This window comes from Copadichromis virginalis, unplaced genomic scaffold, assembly GCF_057382275.1.
Source record: "Copadichromis virginalis isolate Kocher_CV1m ecotype Utaka unplaced genomic scaffold, C_Virginalis_male_GT1.1 unmapped_scaffold_1, whole genome shotgun sequence".
Classification (NCBI taxonomy): Eukaryota; Metazoa; Chordata; class Actinopteri; order Cichliformes; family Cichlidae; genus Copadichromis; species Copadichromis virginalis.
The window spans coordinates 3116889-3131897 of record NW_028188589.1 but is presented as its reverse complement, the minus strand read 5'-3'; the positions used below and the strand labels follow the sequence as shown (position 1 = coordinate 3131897).

At 43.5% G+C, this 15009-nt stretch overlaps 1 protein-coding gene across 1 annotated transcript in view; it reads right to left on the bottom strand.

The window, feature by feature from the left end:
* LOC146679556 (NACHT, LRR and PYD domains-containing protein 3-like) overlaps positions 1 to 6964 on the bottom strand; it is a 44919-nt gene extending 37955 nt beyond the window's left edge. The window contains exon 1 of the mRNA XM_085450359.1: positions 6937 to 6964. Coding sequence (XP_085306485.1) covers positions 6937 to 6964 — 28 coding nt within the window. The remainder of the gene's footprint in view (positions 1 to 6936) is intronic.
* Between the last annotated feature and the right edge of the window lie 8045 nt (positions 6965 to 15009).

The window sequence follows — 15009 nt, the reverse complement described above, 5'->3', positions numbered from 1 at the left end:
GAACATTTGGATCTTTTCTCTTTCATTGTTTTCTTTTTAATGAATCTTTGTAACAATCTGAGGATGTTTCAGGTCATATTTATCCAGGAAACACAAACATGTAAAGGAGTCATCACAGCTCTCTGACCTCGTTGCTCCAGGTTCACCACTGAAGAGTGGAGGTCGATCTTTGGACCGGTCACTCCTCACAGACGGACAGCTGGACCCTGCAGACTGTGACCTCTGACCTCTGCAGACACAAACATGATTGAAGCAGCTGTGATCACACAGACTGCAGATAATGCAGCTGTTTCCTGTCAGTAACATCCTCTTAGATTAGAGTTCAGCTTTTTACAGGAAAACTGGACAAAACAGATTTTTGTTACAAACTCATTTTCATTTCCTCTCAGCTCACAAACACAGTCAGACAATCAACCAGAGTCAACACTGATTATAATGTCAGTGCAGAATTATTTCTGTTACTCAGTGAGTTCAGCTCTCTGACCTCGTTGCTCCAGGTTCACCACTGAAGCCTGGATTTAGATCTTTGGACCGGTCACTCCTCACAGACGGACAGCTGGACCCTGCAGACTCTGCTCTGTCCTCCTCTTCCTCCATCATCATCTTCAGTCAGTCTGAGAGGTAAACCACAAACACTCAGTGAGTTCACATTAACAGGAGGAACTGAGTTACAGTCGCTGACCTCTGACCTGTCATGTGACCATGAAACCAGGTCAATATGTCTGTAGGTTCAGTCATCCAGGTCATGTGATCTAAGGAGCTTGGAGAGAAAAGAGACGTCTTTAAGTTTCTGGAAGACGTTTCATCTGAGAAGCTTCTTCAGCTCTAAAACCAAACGGTGGAGAGTCCCAGATATTTAAACCTGAGAGGGAAAGAAAGCATGTCGCTGACCCACCACTGATGTTATTTCAAGGAGGAAACTGAGAGCCTTTGCACCAGGAGCACAAACATCAGCTCCAGCAATGATCCACTGATGTGTTTTTATTCCATGTATGAATGTTGTTATTGACAGAGATGACGTTTGTGTGTCAGTGATGCAGTGACTGTTGTTGTTACCTGTACAGGCTGGTTAGACTCTATGAAACAGATCATACAGATCTCTGCATGTTAGAAGAGACTATTAAAGGTCATGAATGAGACAAAGGCAGGGAGGCGTCCTTTACAGCTAAACAGCAGAGTGAGAGAACAGCCAGCACCTCTACATTTATCACATTATACAGCACATGTATGATACTGACAGGGATGAGAAGAATTTAGTGATTCTGATCCCATCATTGATATTACTTATTGATTCTCAGTAGCTCTGCTCTGACAGTCACCACCATCACTGAGCAGCATATCAAAGACATTTGTGCACATTAACTGCATGTTGTGGCTCAAATGTTTGTGCATGTTGGAGGCATTTCCTCTTTGTTGTGATCAGTGTTGGTCATTACTCAAAACAGTCATTATTACACATATTACACAGAACACTTTGATTAAAAGTAATGGAGTACGTTACTTCATTACTCCTCATAACATTACTTTGATGTTAAAATGAACAAATGAGCATGTAACAACATAAAGCTGAGGTACAGCCCCACACACCAACACAGATCCTGATGAGGTCACGTGATGTTTCTCTGAGTGTTTATGAACACAAATCAAAGATGAAACAGCACAAAGACACTTCAAAGTGATTCTACTGTAGAAACATGAACAGGTAGAAACCTGCAGCCTGACTGCTCATCACTTTGTTACCTGTTCAAGTTCAGCAGCAGCAGCTCACTTTATCACGGTGCTGGTCTGGGGTCAGTGTTTACTCAGCTTTAACTCACTCTGGGTTCTTGGCTAGCTTAGCGTTAGCTTAGTGTTAGCTTAGCGTTAGCTTAGTGTTAGCTTAGCGTTAGCTTAGTGTTAGCTTAGCGTTAGCTTAGTGTTAGCTTAGCGTTAGCTTAGTGTTAGCTTAGTGTTAGCATGCTGTGTGCTAGCTTAGCGTCAGAGCTCTGCAGGTGTCTCGTGTGTAAACATTAATCACAGTGACAGTAAAGGAGGTAAAGGGCTGTGACGTCATCACGTACGCTGCGTCCTCTGTGGGCTCTGACTGAACTCAAAGTACAAACTACAAGTACACAAACACGAACGTAGCTCAGAGTGGCGGACACACTCGGCCTCGTTGGTCCAGCTGTGAGTCCGTTACCGTGAACTATGGAGCGGCAGATTTGTGCTGAACTAAGCTGCACACAGCTGATGTTAGCCAGGAAACATTACACACTGACTTTAATGGAGAGACCGGAAATACAAACACACACAGTTTGTTGTGTGAAGAAATCAAACACGAGCTGAACAAACAGTAAAGTTCCTAAAGACAAACTGTTAAAGGAGGAAACAAAGCAAACTTACAGTTTCTTCACACACCAACAACAAGCTCCACTCCACGAAGTTCAGGAAGTGAAATTAAACTTTGAGCAGGAAGGAAACACCCAAAGAGACGTTTGAGGACAATCAGGAGCATTGGAACACTGTGCTGCGTTCAGGTGCACCTGGGAAACTCCAAACCTCTGGCAGGCTGTTATTTATTTCTGCTGGTTTTCCTGTTTGAAGCACAAACATCCGTCATCAATTTGTTGTTTTTCTTCCTGCAGCGTTTAAATGTTTCAGCACTGAACTGATGTTTCTTCAAAGCTGATTTCAACCTGTTGAAGTCATGAATGAAAGTGCAGACTGAGAGTGGATCACATGATGTTTGAGGTGTGTCATGTGACATGTTCAGTGTTGTCACACATGTCTAGATTGTCCCTGATATCATAACTGCTCAAACCCTGATGATTATATTTGAAGAATTATTCCTGATGGCAGCAAAGTTTGAATGGAGCTCTCTGTCTGTGCTGATTTGTCGCCCTCTGGAGGTCAAAGCACAAACTGCATGATGTCACTGTAACCACCACAGTGACAGGAAGTGTTTTTATGACTGAAACACCGAAATGATGCTAACGGCTGTCGTTAGGCTCACTGACAGCAGTGCTGATGTGTTCATGTCAAACACTGGCTCAGGTCAGACTCCTTCATCCTTCTCCAGCGTGAGGCCGCCCTCAGACCCACAGGAGCTCTGACCTTTGACCTCCTGACCCTAACCATTTTTTCTTGTTGCATCTTTAAATGCAAATCCATCCAAACTGTAGCCGAGCAAAAGAAGCTGGAAGCTGTTCTATGAATGATGTTGTTGAAGGAGCTTGGAAAGAAAAGCGTCTGGACTTCTTTAAGTTGCTTGAAGATGGACATGGACGTCTTAACGCCCACTCACATCCTGGGACATTTGATCACAGGAAATCACATGATAGCGTGGGGCTAGATCTCACAATGGGTTCACCCAAGACCTTGGCTGATTGAGACCCACACCCGTTTTCACGGAGGAGGAGGAGTTTCACATGCTGAACATGTGACAGCCTGGTTTAAAGGGACCAAAAGTAACTGGACACCTGATTCAGTTCAGGTTTATTCATCCGCTCCAAACCACAGCAGCAGTCACCTCCAGGGAACCAGCTGATCCATGTAACTGGGGACAGACCACAGCCCAGAGCACTGGTTCATGATGTGTTTGTGGACTGTAGGTTGTTTGGATAGAGATGAGATGTACTCAGCAGTCTGTCTCTAATGTTTAATGAAATGTTCTGAAGATGATAATAACTTGTGATTTTCTTTTGAATGAATCTTTAATCGTGTTGTAGGGCCTCTGACTCTCATGAAGATTTTCACATCAATGTGCTTTTCACAAAGATATTAACAATGAAAATGACGTGCAGCCCTGAAATACTCATGCGTTAACTCAGCGGTTCCCAACCCCCGGGTCACGGACCGGTCCGTGAGTCGTTTGGTACCGGGCCGTGAGAGTCGAGGCTCGGTGTGAAATTGATGGTTGATAGGTTTGTAGCATAAACCTGTTCGCTGGATCGTTCAATCCAGCTACACAGCAAAGCAAGACACGAGTAGTTCTTTATGTTTCTCGTGCACGGGAGAGAACTGGACCAATGCCGTTCCTTCGCTTGACCACAGTCGCTCTCGTCCGTTCCCTCGTAACACTGCTCTTTTATTGAGGTTACATGAATATACATAGGTTCATTAACATACACGTGAACAAAGGTACCAGTCTGTATGTTATGTAGGTGTGTGTGTGTGTGTGTGTGTGTGTGTGTGTGTGTGTGTGTGTGTGTGTGTGTGTGTGTGTGTGTGTGTGTGTGACCCCATAAACGACTTCCCTAAACCTGCTGGTCTGGAAGTCCAGCAGTTCATCTAAACAAAAGGCACTTAGACTAAAACAGACATCCCACCACAAAACAATAAGAAGGTAGCACCTCTCCCATGATCCCAGGACGTGGGTGTGAATGCCAGAACACTCTGGAGTCACACAAAGTCTTTAAAGACTACTATCATTACACAATTGGTTCTACACCTCTGAGCATATATGGTTAGATATTCCCCAATAACAATGACAATGATAAAATATAAATCCAACAATGGTTTTCAGGGTTTTTATCCTTAACTTCGTTTCCCTGGGTCTTTCCCGTGTTGTAGTCGTGTGTCTTATTTTGAAAGAAATGTTTACGCGTTACCATAGCGACCAGAGAGCATTAAGGGTGCAGACAGGTGCATCCAACAACATTTTATTTTCCCTTATTTGATTTATGGACCTAACTGTATGAACTGGACTTTGGCTTTAATGCTGCTCCTCTTCATCATTGCTGTGTTGCATTTCCATCATTCTGCTGCTGGATTCACTGCAGGCTTTAACAAACACTCCTTTGGGTCCAGGCCCAGCCACGTGTTTGTAAGCTGCTGTGCTCCTCACAAATAAAGCCTGAAGCAGCTCAGACTGTTAGAAGCAGCACTGAGCCCTGTTACAGTTATAGTGTTAGAGCAGCGGCTGCAGCCTACAGCATTTAAACTAGCTGACAGTAAACACATCAGTCCAGATGTTACCACATTACTTTGTGATGCTGAGAGTTAAAGGAGACTGGCTGATTAAAATCCCATTCCTTACATCACCGTCCTCTGCTCTGACTGGTTTCGTTTAATCACAATCAGAATACTTTTTTGATCCCCAGGGGAAATTATTTAGGTTACAGTGCTGCAGCACAAACAGGAACAAAGACACAACACACTAAGTAAGAAATAGCACAACATACACAATATATACATGCATACATATGAGTCACTTATAAGTAACATGTGAGTGCTGGGGTCTATGACAGCAGGCAGGTCTGTATTTATGTCCAGGCTGACATGAACAGCTAGTAGTTCAGGGTTCAACACTCAGGAAAGTGTGTGACCTTCCACACTGACAGAAGATGCTAAACATGACTTTAAACTGTTGTTTGTTAAAGCCTCACAGATCTGAGAGCAGGGCTCAGTGGGTACATGAGCCTTTATACATGAAGGCTTTCTGTTTCCAGGAGAGGAAACATGTGATCCAGCTGTGTTTGGTCACATGGATCTGCTCTGCATGGATCACCTGACTAAAACATGTTGTTATTATTGTTCTTACAGTCTTAAATCGGTACATCAGGCGGGTCACATGACACCCGGGGGTGACAGCAGCATCTTTCCTCTTTAGAAAGCTGCTCTCTGTCCCAGGAGCTGTTGTCACAGTAACAGCAGGAACAGGAAGTCACACGCTCTCTGCTCTGTGATTGGCTGCTTCTTATCTCAGCTTCCTGCAGAGGGTGGAGGTCTGCTGATGACGCACAACAACAGAAGTGTGACTTTCACTTCCTGTTTATTGCTGTTGTTCTTAAAGCTCTCAGGCGATGCTGCAGCGCCCCCTGCTGACACAAACTCCTCCCTCTGTCTCAGAGGTCACAGGTCAGCCTGCTGCAGAGGGTCTGCCTGTTCATGGACTTCCTGTTACAGAGACGGGTCTCAGCGTCAACACTGGTTTCTGATTGGGTCAGCATGTGCAGGTGACATGGTGTTGGTGTCACCACTACAGACAGCTCAGGTTCAACTGGTTCTTCTTTGATTTGCTTCTATAGCACAAAGGTTGACACCAGTCTGGTCCAGTTAGCATCTGAATCCATAAACGTGTGAGCTCGTCCCACCAGAGGACGTCAGCATCATGGGGATAATGTCTACAGCAGGAAAACACAGGGACAGTTGGGTTTGCTGCACATCTGGAACACACAGTTAGCTCAGATATGTTCATGTCGCTAACACCAATACAGTGACTGAGTGCTCTATAGCAGCTAATGCTAACAACTGTAACACTGCTGTTTGTCATGGTTTTCAGACCAAATGATAACAAAACGTTGGGAAAAGTGAAATATTGGAACATGAAATCATAAATTATTACATTTAAACAACAATAATACAGCTAAATTTCCCCTGTTGGCTCATAAGCTGCTCACCTGGATGCTACATCAGTGCAGTCCTCTCTGAACATTAGATAATCAACACACACACACACTTATTGTTGAGAGGCTGACTTCACTAAACTCACAGAAACTCTTAAGAAGCTCCTCAAATGATGACTTTGGAGTTTTGTGTTACTGTCAGTGTATAAAAGCTAGAAAAGGAAGAAAAGCAGGAGAAATGATCAAAGTGCTGCTGTGTGCAGGAAGAACTACAACATGTTAGTGAGAAACACAAACAGGGTGTGAAACACACTCCAGAGGAAACGCTGTGTGCAGGCTGTCTGTGACTTCCTGTATCTCTGCCACAGACTGGGACAGACACCAGTGAAACCAGTCACTGTGGTCATGTGCTTGTAGCCAGCAGCCTGTGATGTGAGGCTGCTTGAGTCAGTCGTCTGCTTCCACCATGTAAACCTTGGTGTCTCCTACATGCACAGATGTTTCCTGCAGACTGTGCTGCTCCAGCTGTCACACAGATGTTGAATCAGCAACATCTGCTGTCACGTCCTCCCTGGTCCCACAGATAACAGGCTGCATACAAGAGGCTCACCTCTGCTACCTGCTGCTCCACTCCCCATCGCTGTTTTGGCCACGCCTCCCGTTGGTCAGCAGGTAAAGGTGAAGCCTGGGACATGGAAGCCTTCACAGCAGAGCTTCATGGGCCTGTCCAGCAGCAGGCTGAGGAGAGAAAGGTGACAGAGTTCGCTGTTACAAACAGTTTCTCAGCTTTGATCTAAAAGAGCTTCTTTCCTGTTAAAGCAGCTGAGAGTGAGCACATGTTCTCCCCCTGAGGTTCTCATGACAGAGGAAGAACTCACAGCTGAGGAGGACCAGGATCTCCATCCACTCACAGTCCCTGCAAACAAAACCACCATTTGAACTTTAACATTTGTTGTCAGTTCTTGTGTCACTCAGCACATCTCAGCTGTTCCTCTGAGTTTCTTCTGAAAGTCTTCCTGTGATTGGCTGTTCACAGACACATGACTACATGAATCAGCTCCACATGTTCTCAGCAGCAACATCTGGGCAGCTGTGACAGGTTAAAGACAACATGTTTCTAAGTGCAATTAGAAGAAGAAGCCAGTAAAGACGCGTCTGTGATGCAAAGCAACAGAAGAGCAACGTGAGCCACAGTAAGTGATGGAGGATGAACTGGTCCTGTCTCTGTTGGTGGGCTCGTATACTGGCAGGAAGGAAGCTTCTCTGGGATTTCTCCCTCAGCACCAGTGAAGCCTCTGTTTCTGTCACTATTGTCTCTTTGAACTGTGATTATTTTGTGCTTTCACAGCATTTTCCTGTTTCATGGTGTTTTAGAAGCAGCAGTGTGTGTGAGCTCTCAGGGCCACCGTCCATCCTGTATACTTGTTGTTTGTAGTGTCACCAGTGCAGTGATGACCACAGGGTGGCGCTGTGCTGCATCACAGGCAGCCTGCGCTGGGCCTGTTCCATATAACATATATATCAGATGATGATATGAAACATCGTTTGTTTCATGGTGTAAAATATGTTACATGGTTGTGATGCTCACTGTAGTGTCTGTATTAAAGTTCTCTCTTTCTCTTATATTTAATATAACCACACTACGGACGCTCGTTAGCAACAACGCCGGTAAAACCATCGCGTGGCTCCGCCGTCCGCTTCTTTATTGTCCACATAAACCTTTCACAATAAAGCTCAAGATCCTATTGAGACTTTTCAAAATAAAACGAATCACACGAAAGAGCATGCAGAGAGTTTAGGGATGAAAAGCCAAAAAGAGCCGTCAGGGGGTAAAACATGAATGTTACAACAGGCTTTTCCCCGCAGCACGCCGTGTGATAAATACTCACAAAGACTCACAAACGTGTCGTTTCATGCGTCGGTCAAACACTCGACGCCCAGCTGGAAACACTTCAGGGAAGTTCATCTGCCCGAGATTCAGAAAATCGCCATAAACGCTCCATATTCACCTTTACATGGAATATAAAGGGAAAAGAAGAAACACAGTGCTGTGTCAGCGTTAGACATATAGATATATCCTTGCTTTTAATACATTTGAAGGTGGGTGGGAGAGGTGCTTCTCCGCGTAGTCTACGGTCTCTTTGGGATCGGTAAAGCTTTTCCTCACATCACCATGGGTCACTAACAGCTTTGCAGGGTATAGCAGTCTGTACCTGACGCCGGTCATCCCACGTAGTCTTCCTCTCATATTTGCAAATGCGGCTCTGCGTTTCCAACAGAGGGAGGGAAATCTGGGAGGATGTTTATTTTAAAAACCCTTATACATCAGGTTCTTGTTCTCTGCAGCTTTCAGCAGAATTTCCTCACCAATGTGGTAGTAGTGCAATCTCAAGATGATGGGCCGAGGAAGATGACTTTGTTTGGGACGCTGGCGATTCGCTCTATGTGCTCGATCGATGAGTGGCTTCTCCTCGAGAGATAGCGCCTCCGCCAACAGGTGTGAACCAACTCAGTCATCTTGGGTCCCTCTGTGCCTTCTGGTATTCCTGCAGTTCTTAAATTATTCCTCCTGGAGTGCCTCAAGAGCTCCACATCTCTCATCTAACTTCTTTACCTCCGCAGACAAACGCTCCACAGTGGCCTGGAGAGTGGCGATGGTGTCAGAGTGGTTCGAGGCACAGTCCTGCAGTTCAGTCAAAGTGTTATCATGCCTGGCCACGTCGCTTTTTATGTCCGAAATTGAGGGCTGGATGCTCTGGTTCAAGGATGATATCTCGCCTCCTATGGTGGTAGAAATCTCTAATATGCAAGTGTCCAGTGCTAGTTAGTTAGTTCTAGTTCTAGTGGTTAGTGGGGCTTTATTTGATGATTCTAGTGTGTGTTACATTGTTGTCATATTGTTGAGTCGCAGAGCTGTACAGTGTTACAGTTTCTGTAGAGTCTGGTATAAGGAACTCAGATCCCTCTGTGAATAATGTTCACTGAAACTGATCTGTAGTTAATGAACTAGTCAGGATTTACACTAGAGAATGTTTCTGCCATTACATGGCCTGTATTTGTAGAGCGCTTTACTCGTCCCTAAGGACCCCAAAGTGCTTTACACATCCAGTCATCCACCCATCACACACTCACACAAGTTCAGTTTTTCATTGATTATGGTCCCAAGATATTTATATGATTGTACTTGCTCTATTTTCTGACCTTTAATTAAAGTGACTCCGTGCCCATTTTGTTGTTTCCTAAAATCAACAACCATGTCTTTTGTTTTAGATATGTTCAGCTGGAGATAAGACTCCTCCCACCACTGAACAAAGTCATCAATGACTGGGCCGTGGTTAGTTTCACCCTCTTTCAGTAAGCTGACAATAACAGAGTCATCTGCATATTTAATAATGACCCTGTTTTCATGTCTGCCCTGACACATGTTTGTATAGAGAGTGAATAATAAGGGCGATAGGACGCAGCCTTGAGGAGAACCTGTGGAGGAGAACACTGGGTCAGACAGAACCCCATTTATTCTCACTCTTTGTGACCTGTCAGTTAGAAAATCTAAAATCCAGCCCAGCAGGTTTTTCCTGATTTCAAACTCTTCTAAAAGTCTCTTAATTAAAATATGGGGCTGTGTTGTATTAAAAGCCGAAGAAAAATCAATGAAAAGAAGTCTTGCAAAAGTCCCTTTACTCTCTACATGTTTAAGAATCAGATTTAGTAAAGTCAAAAGTGCGTCCTCCACTCCTCTGTTGGGCCTGTATGCAAACTGCATTGGATCCAGCTGACCTTCAGTCTCTTCATAATCACATTTCTGATGATTTTTTCAAAGACTTTCATGACAACTGAAGTGAGGCAACAGGCCTGAAGTCGTTTAGATTTAGGGACAGGAACCACGACTGCTTCTTTGCAAAGAGAGGGCACATGTTGTGTTTGCAAGGATTTGTTAAAAATAACCTGAAATATAGGACTGAGTTCATCAGCACAAGATTTAATTAGGCGGCCACTAATATTATCAGGACCTGGCTCTTGTTCACACTGACTGTATGAAAGGCCTTTTTAACATCGCTGAGTTCAATGATAAAGTGCTGAGTATCTCTCAGTTTCTGTTTCACTTCCCAAATATCCTCGCTGAAATCAGAAGAACTAAAACGAGCATAAAACATGTTTAAAGCATTTGAAAATCTCTGTCTGGATTAAAACATCTAAAATGACCTGACTGCTGCTCTGGGGGTTTTGAAACCCTGCTATGGTTTTCATACAAGTCCAGGCAGACCCAAAAGTTTTTGCAGCAAATTTGCTTTCAAGAAGGTTTTTGTCTGTTTTGCTTTCAAGATCTCGATTTTCATTTCCTTGGTAGCTGTCTGAAAATCGGTAACAGACCCTCTTTAAAGGCCTGTCTCTTTTTCCTTAAACAGGATTTGACACTTTTAGTGACCCATGGCTTATTGTTAGCGTAAATTTTAACGCGCTTACAGGGTATAATCATGTCTTTACAAAATACTGCACAGGAGCTAGTAACATCCACCAAAGCGTCGAGATCATCTCCACAAGACTGAAGACGGGGCTGTACGAAGTCACTTTATCTCTACAGGACTGTAAGCTGTCGTCTGTGAGGCGTGAGCGTGTTTGTTTGAACACAGTTCACGGTGGAGAACAGCTGCTGACATAATGTGGATCCCAAGATCCATAACTGGCCTACCTGGGGCTGAAAGTCTCCATAAATGCAGGCGTTTCGGCGGCTACACCGGCTTCCACGAGTGTGACGCTTATTTTGAGAAAATAATAGAATATAAATGTATTTTTATATTTCAATATCACAATAATCTTCCAATGTAGAACTACAAGTTAAAAAAGAACTAACATAAATCAAATCCACTTCAGCTAAATACTTCTCATTTATTTCCATCTTACATGCTGTGACTGCAGCCATTCCCACATCTCTGTGAATGGGACTCATGGACATGGATCAGTGGTTGTTGATCAATGGTCCTGAGAATCTGCATAATTAAGATGAAGGAACGGAGCTCCCAGCCCATCGTTCCTGCAGCTGCTTTCAGTCTTTATGCAAATGTCCTGTTTGTAAGACTGAAACCTGCAGCTGAGACTGAAGACGTCACCTGATGATGACGACACGTTTCTCCCACAAAACGCTGCGTCCAGATGAACAGAAGCAACAGACTCACTTTCCTGGATGATTGAGATGCATCAAGACTTCATTGTGTGTTACTTCTCATTCAGCACAGACACATTATTCCTGTTAGGTCATGTCAGCTGTCACTCAGTACAAGCACAACTGTGAACAACACAAACTTCTCTTCAATGTGTCACAGAAACACTAAGTGTGAGAGCCTGTATGACACACAGGACAGACTGTAAGCTCTGCTGGCTGCACAGCACTTTGTAGCAGTTTTCCAACATGTCCTCCACCCGTGATGTCAGTGGTGGGACCCCAGTCACAGCACTCAGCACCACCTCCTTTAAATGGATTTTATAGCAGTTACTCCCGTTACTCGGTGCAACGCTTCTTAAATGTGTTTTTGCAGGATAAAACACAGCAGGTGGTGTAGAGAGGACGTCAGCTGACGGAGCAGAGGGAGGCAGACTGTGGATAAATGACAGAGTGAGAGGAGAGCAACCATGACAGAAGCACAGGTGTGGCAGATAGAAGTGGCTTTATAGACACTTATTGTCAGTCCTCGTGCATGCTGTGGAAATAAGTGTCTGTGTCATGAGGTGACATGTGAGCTTATCTTTGGTCAATAAAGCTGAACGACCAGTTTTCACTTTGCTTGTTACGCTTGTTTAGTGACGTCTGGGTTTCTGTGGAGCCCGAATTTTGATGAGTTCTGGTGAAATCATCTGAGATCATCTGAGCATCGGTGAAGAGTCAGCAGAGAAAGTGTGGGACAGAAGTTTGCTTTGGACACATGGACTGAAATCAAAAAGTAACAAACAGGATTTCCAATGGACAGTATGGAGAAGTGAAAGTACACAAAGGCTGTGCTGGAACACGTGTGTTACACTTTTTGACAGCTGAGAACAAAACACAATATTTTGCATCATCTCTGCAGTGTCTCTTCTTTCCTCTGCTGTTGTGCTTTTAGCTCCAAACTGTTTCAAATGGTTTGTCAGCAAGCTGACCTCTGACCTCTGCAGTACTAACTCCTGACCCGTACAAAGAGCGGGCGTTTCTGACCTTTGACCTGCAGCTGTATGTCTCTCAGTCTCAGTTCTTCTCTCCGTCACTGATGGAGCAGGTGTAGTTGCTGCTGACAGTCAGTCGTTTGTTTTCTCAGAGTGAGGCTGAAGTCTGAACTGTTCAGAGCATCAGGTCTCATCAACGTGCGCTGCTGTAACGCCGCTTTGTCCTCTGAGATCACCAGGTATGAAACCTGAGTGCTGACAGAGCAGCATGTTCCCCCTCATTCACCTCCACCACCACAGCCAAGGCATGCTGGGAAACTGAGGACACACAGACGGAGAACTGAAGTGTCTGCTGTGTGTTCATCTCAGAGTCCTCACAGGTGACACATTAGCTCCAGAACACCAAGCCAGGTGTTTGAAGCCTGACAGGGATTCTTCCCATCCAGAGGGAGGATTTAGCTGCACAACAATGAACATTAGTGTGTAGTTTAGAAACACAGACTGTGCCTGCACTGCATCTAGTGAAGAAAAGTGTTACTGCCAGAGAACGAGGCTCCTTTAAAGCAGCTGATATTAAGGTTGAAAAATCAACAATAAGCTGATGTAATCAACGTTTCACAAAATGGTCAGCAGCTAAAATCTGGAGCCGTTCTTTGGTGGTAATTAACAGTTTGTTCTTGTTAGCTAATTATGTCATTAAAGGTAGCAGCAGAAGCCTTGTGTTGAAAGCCCATTCACTCACACATTCACACAGTATGTGTGTGTCTGTGTTACACTGTGGACATCCCTTCTGTTGGAGCGCCATCTTGTGGCAGGTTTAAGAAATGTTCTTCTTGTAAATCCAAACTGATGCACCTCCATAGCAGACTGTGGAGGCTTTCAGTGACATGAAGACTTGATTTATACTGTCATATTCTCCTGTTACACAAAGCACAGCACGCTGAACATGGATGAACTGAAACTCCCAGCATCTGACTGAGGAAAAGCACAAATCATTCTCACACTGACTCCTGCTTGATTTTAGATTTGCTTTCAAATCCTCACACTTTCATATGAAGCACTAAATGGGCTCCAGACTCTTTATCTCAGCTTCCTGTCAAACACACTGCTGCTCACACCGAGGCTCAGTTTACTCCTCCAGCCTGGCTTAACCTGCTGTCTGTTAAAAACAGTCCCACACTCCTCTGTTTAATCCTTCTGATCAGACTCTTTGATTTTGTATTGTTTTTACCTGAAGTTGTGTTTTTGACATGGTTCTGTCTGTGAAATAAAGCTCACACACACACTGCTACAGTCCTTCATACACTTAGAAACGAAGCTGCTCCTTTCCTCAGTGCTGACACATAAAGAAGAGTTGGTTTTATATCCAACACGTCTCTGTTCCAGAAAACAGCTTCAGCAGCCTCTGAGTCTGAACTTGGAGTTGGTTATAAGCCACAGGCCTGTGTGCACAGCAATGAGGAAATATAATGCAGTAAGTGAAACATGGATGTGTGGAACAGATTATCCCAAAGGTTGATTCTGTTCATCTGGACGTTCTCAGTGAAACATTTGGTCTCTCGGTCAGGTGACTTCTTCAGTCTCAGCTGACTGCAGCTTTCCAAACCTTTGTCACTGGATCACTCACTTCATCTCCAACGTGTCCCTGACACAGACAGCTGGAGCCGTTACAGCAAAATCATTGATCATCGTTTTTAGAACATTAGCTGGTGTTGGTGGGCAGGCTAGCAGTGCTAATTGTTAGCACTAGTTCTGCTGCTCTCCCTTTGTCTCTGTTATTGTTGGTCTTTAGTGAACAATAGAAAGTGTCTTCATGAGACTGTTGCCTAATGTTCAAATGTAGATAACACCACCTGCACCAACCTGTTACACAGCACAACCCTCTGGTGTAGCTTTGCCCATACGGTAAAAAAATATATTTTAAAATAAATTTTAAAATATATTTTAAAATACATTTTGAAATATATTTATATATTTTGAAATGTATTTTAGCACATATATTTTTTGGCCATTTTTTGTATATTTTGAAATATATTAATAAAATATATTTCAAAATACAATTTAAATGTATTTAAAATCATTCAAAAAAATATAAATTTAACCCTTCATATATTTCTAAGAAAACACATTCACATGTAACATCTGAAAGAAATCTTTATTTGATGTTCAAAACATACATATAGCATATCAATCAAGCAAGGAATATTCATTTTATAAGTTTATTCTCATTACATACTTAAACATTCTAAAAGAAACACACACACATATACATATATGTGTGTATATATATATATATATATATATACACACACAGTCTCAGTTCCCCCAGCTTTCACTGCAATCCTCAAAGCCCTTCTGGACACGCTGGGAAACCCCTTCCTTACCCCCACTGTAACAAACAAAAGTCACAGTTCTATTACTTTTATCAGAGTTAAAATAAAAATGTGATTTATGTTAGCTGGCTTCATTTAGCAAACATATATTTCTGTTTATATAGATACAGATATTAATACAGATATATTTTACGCATAATTTACCTCTTTTTTTT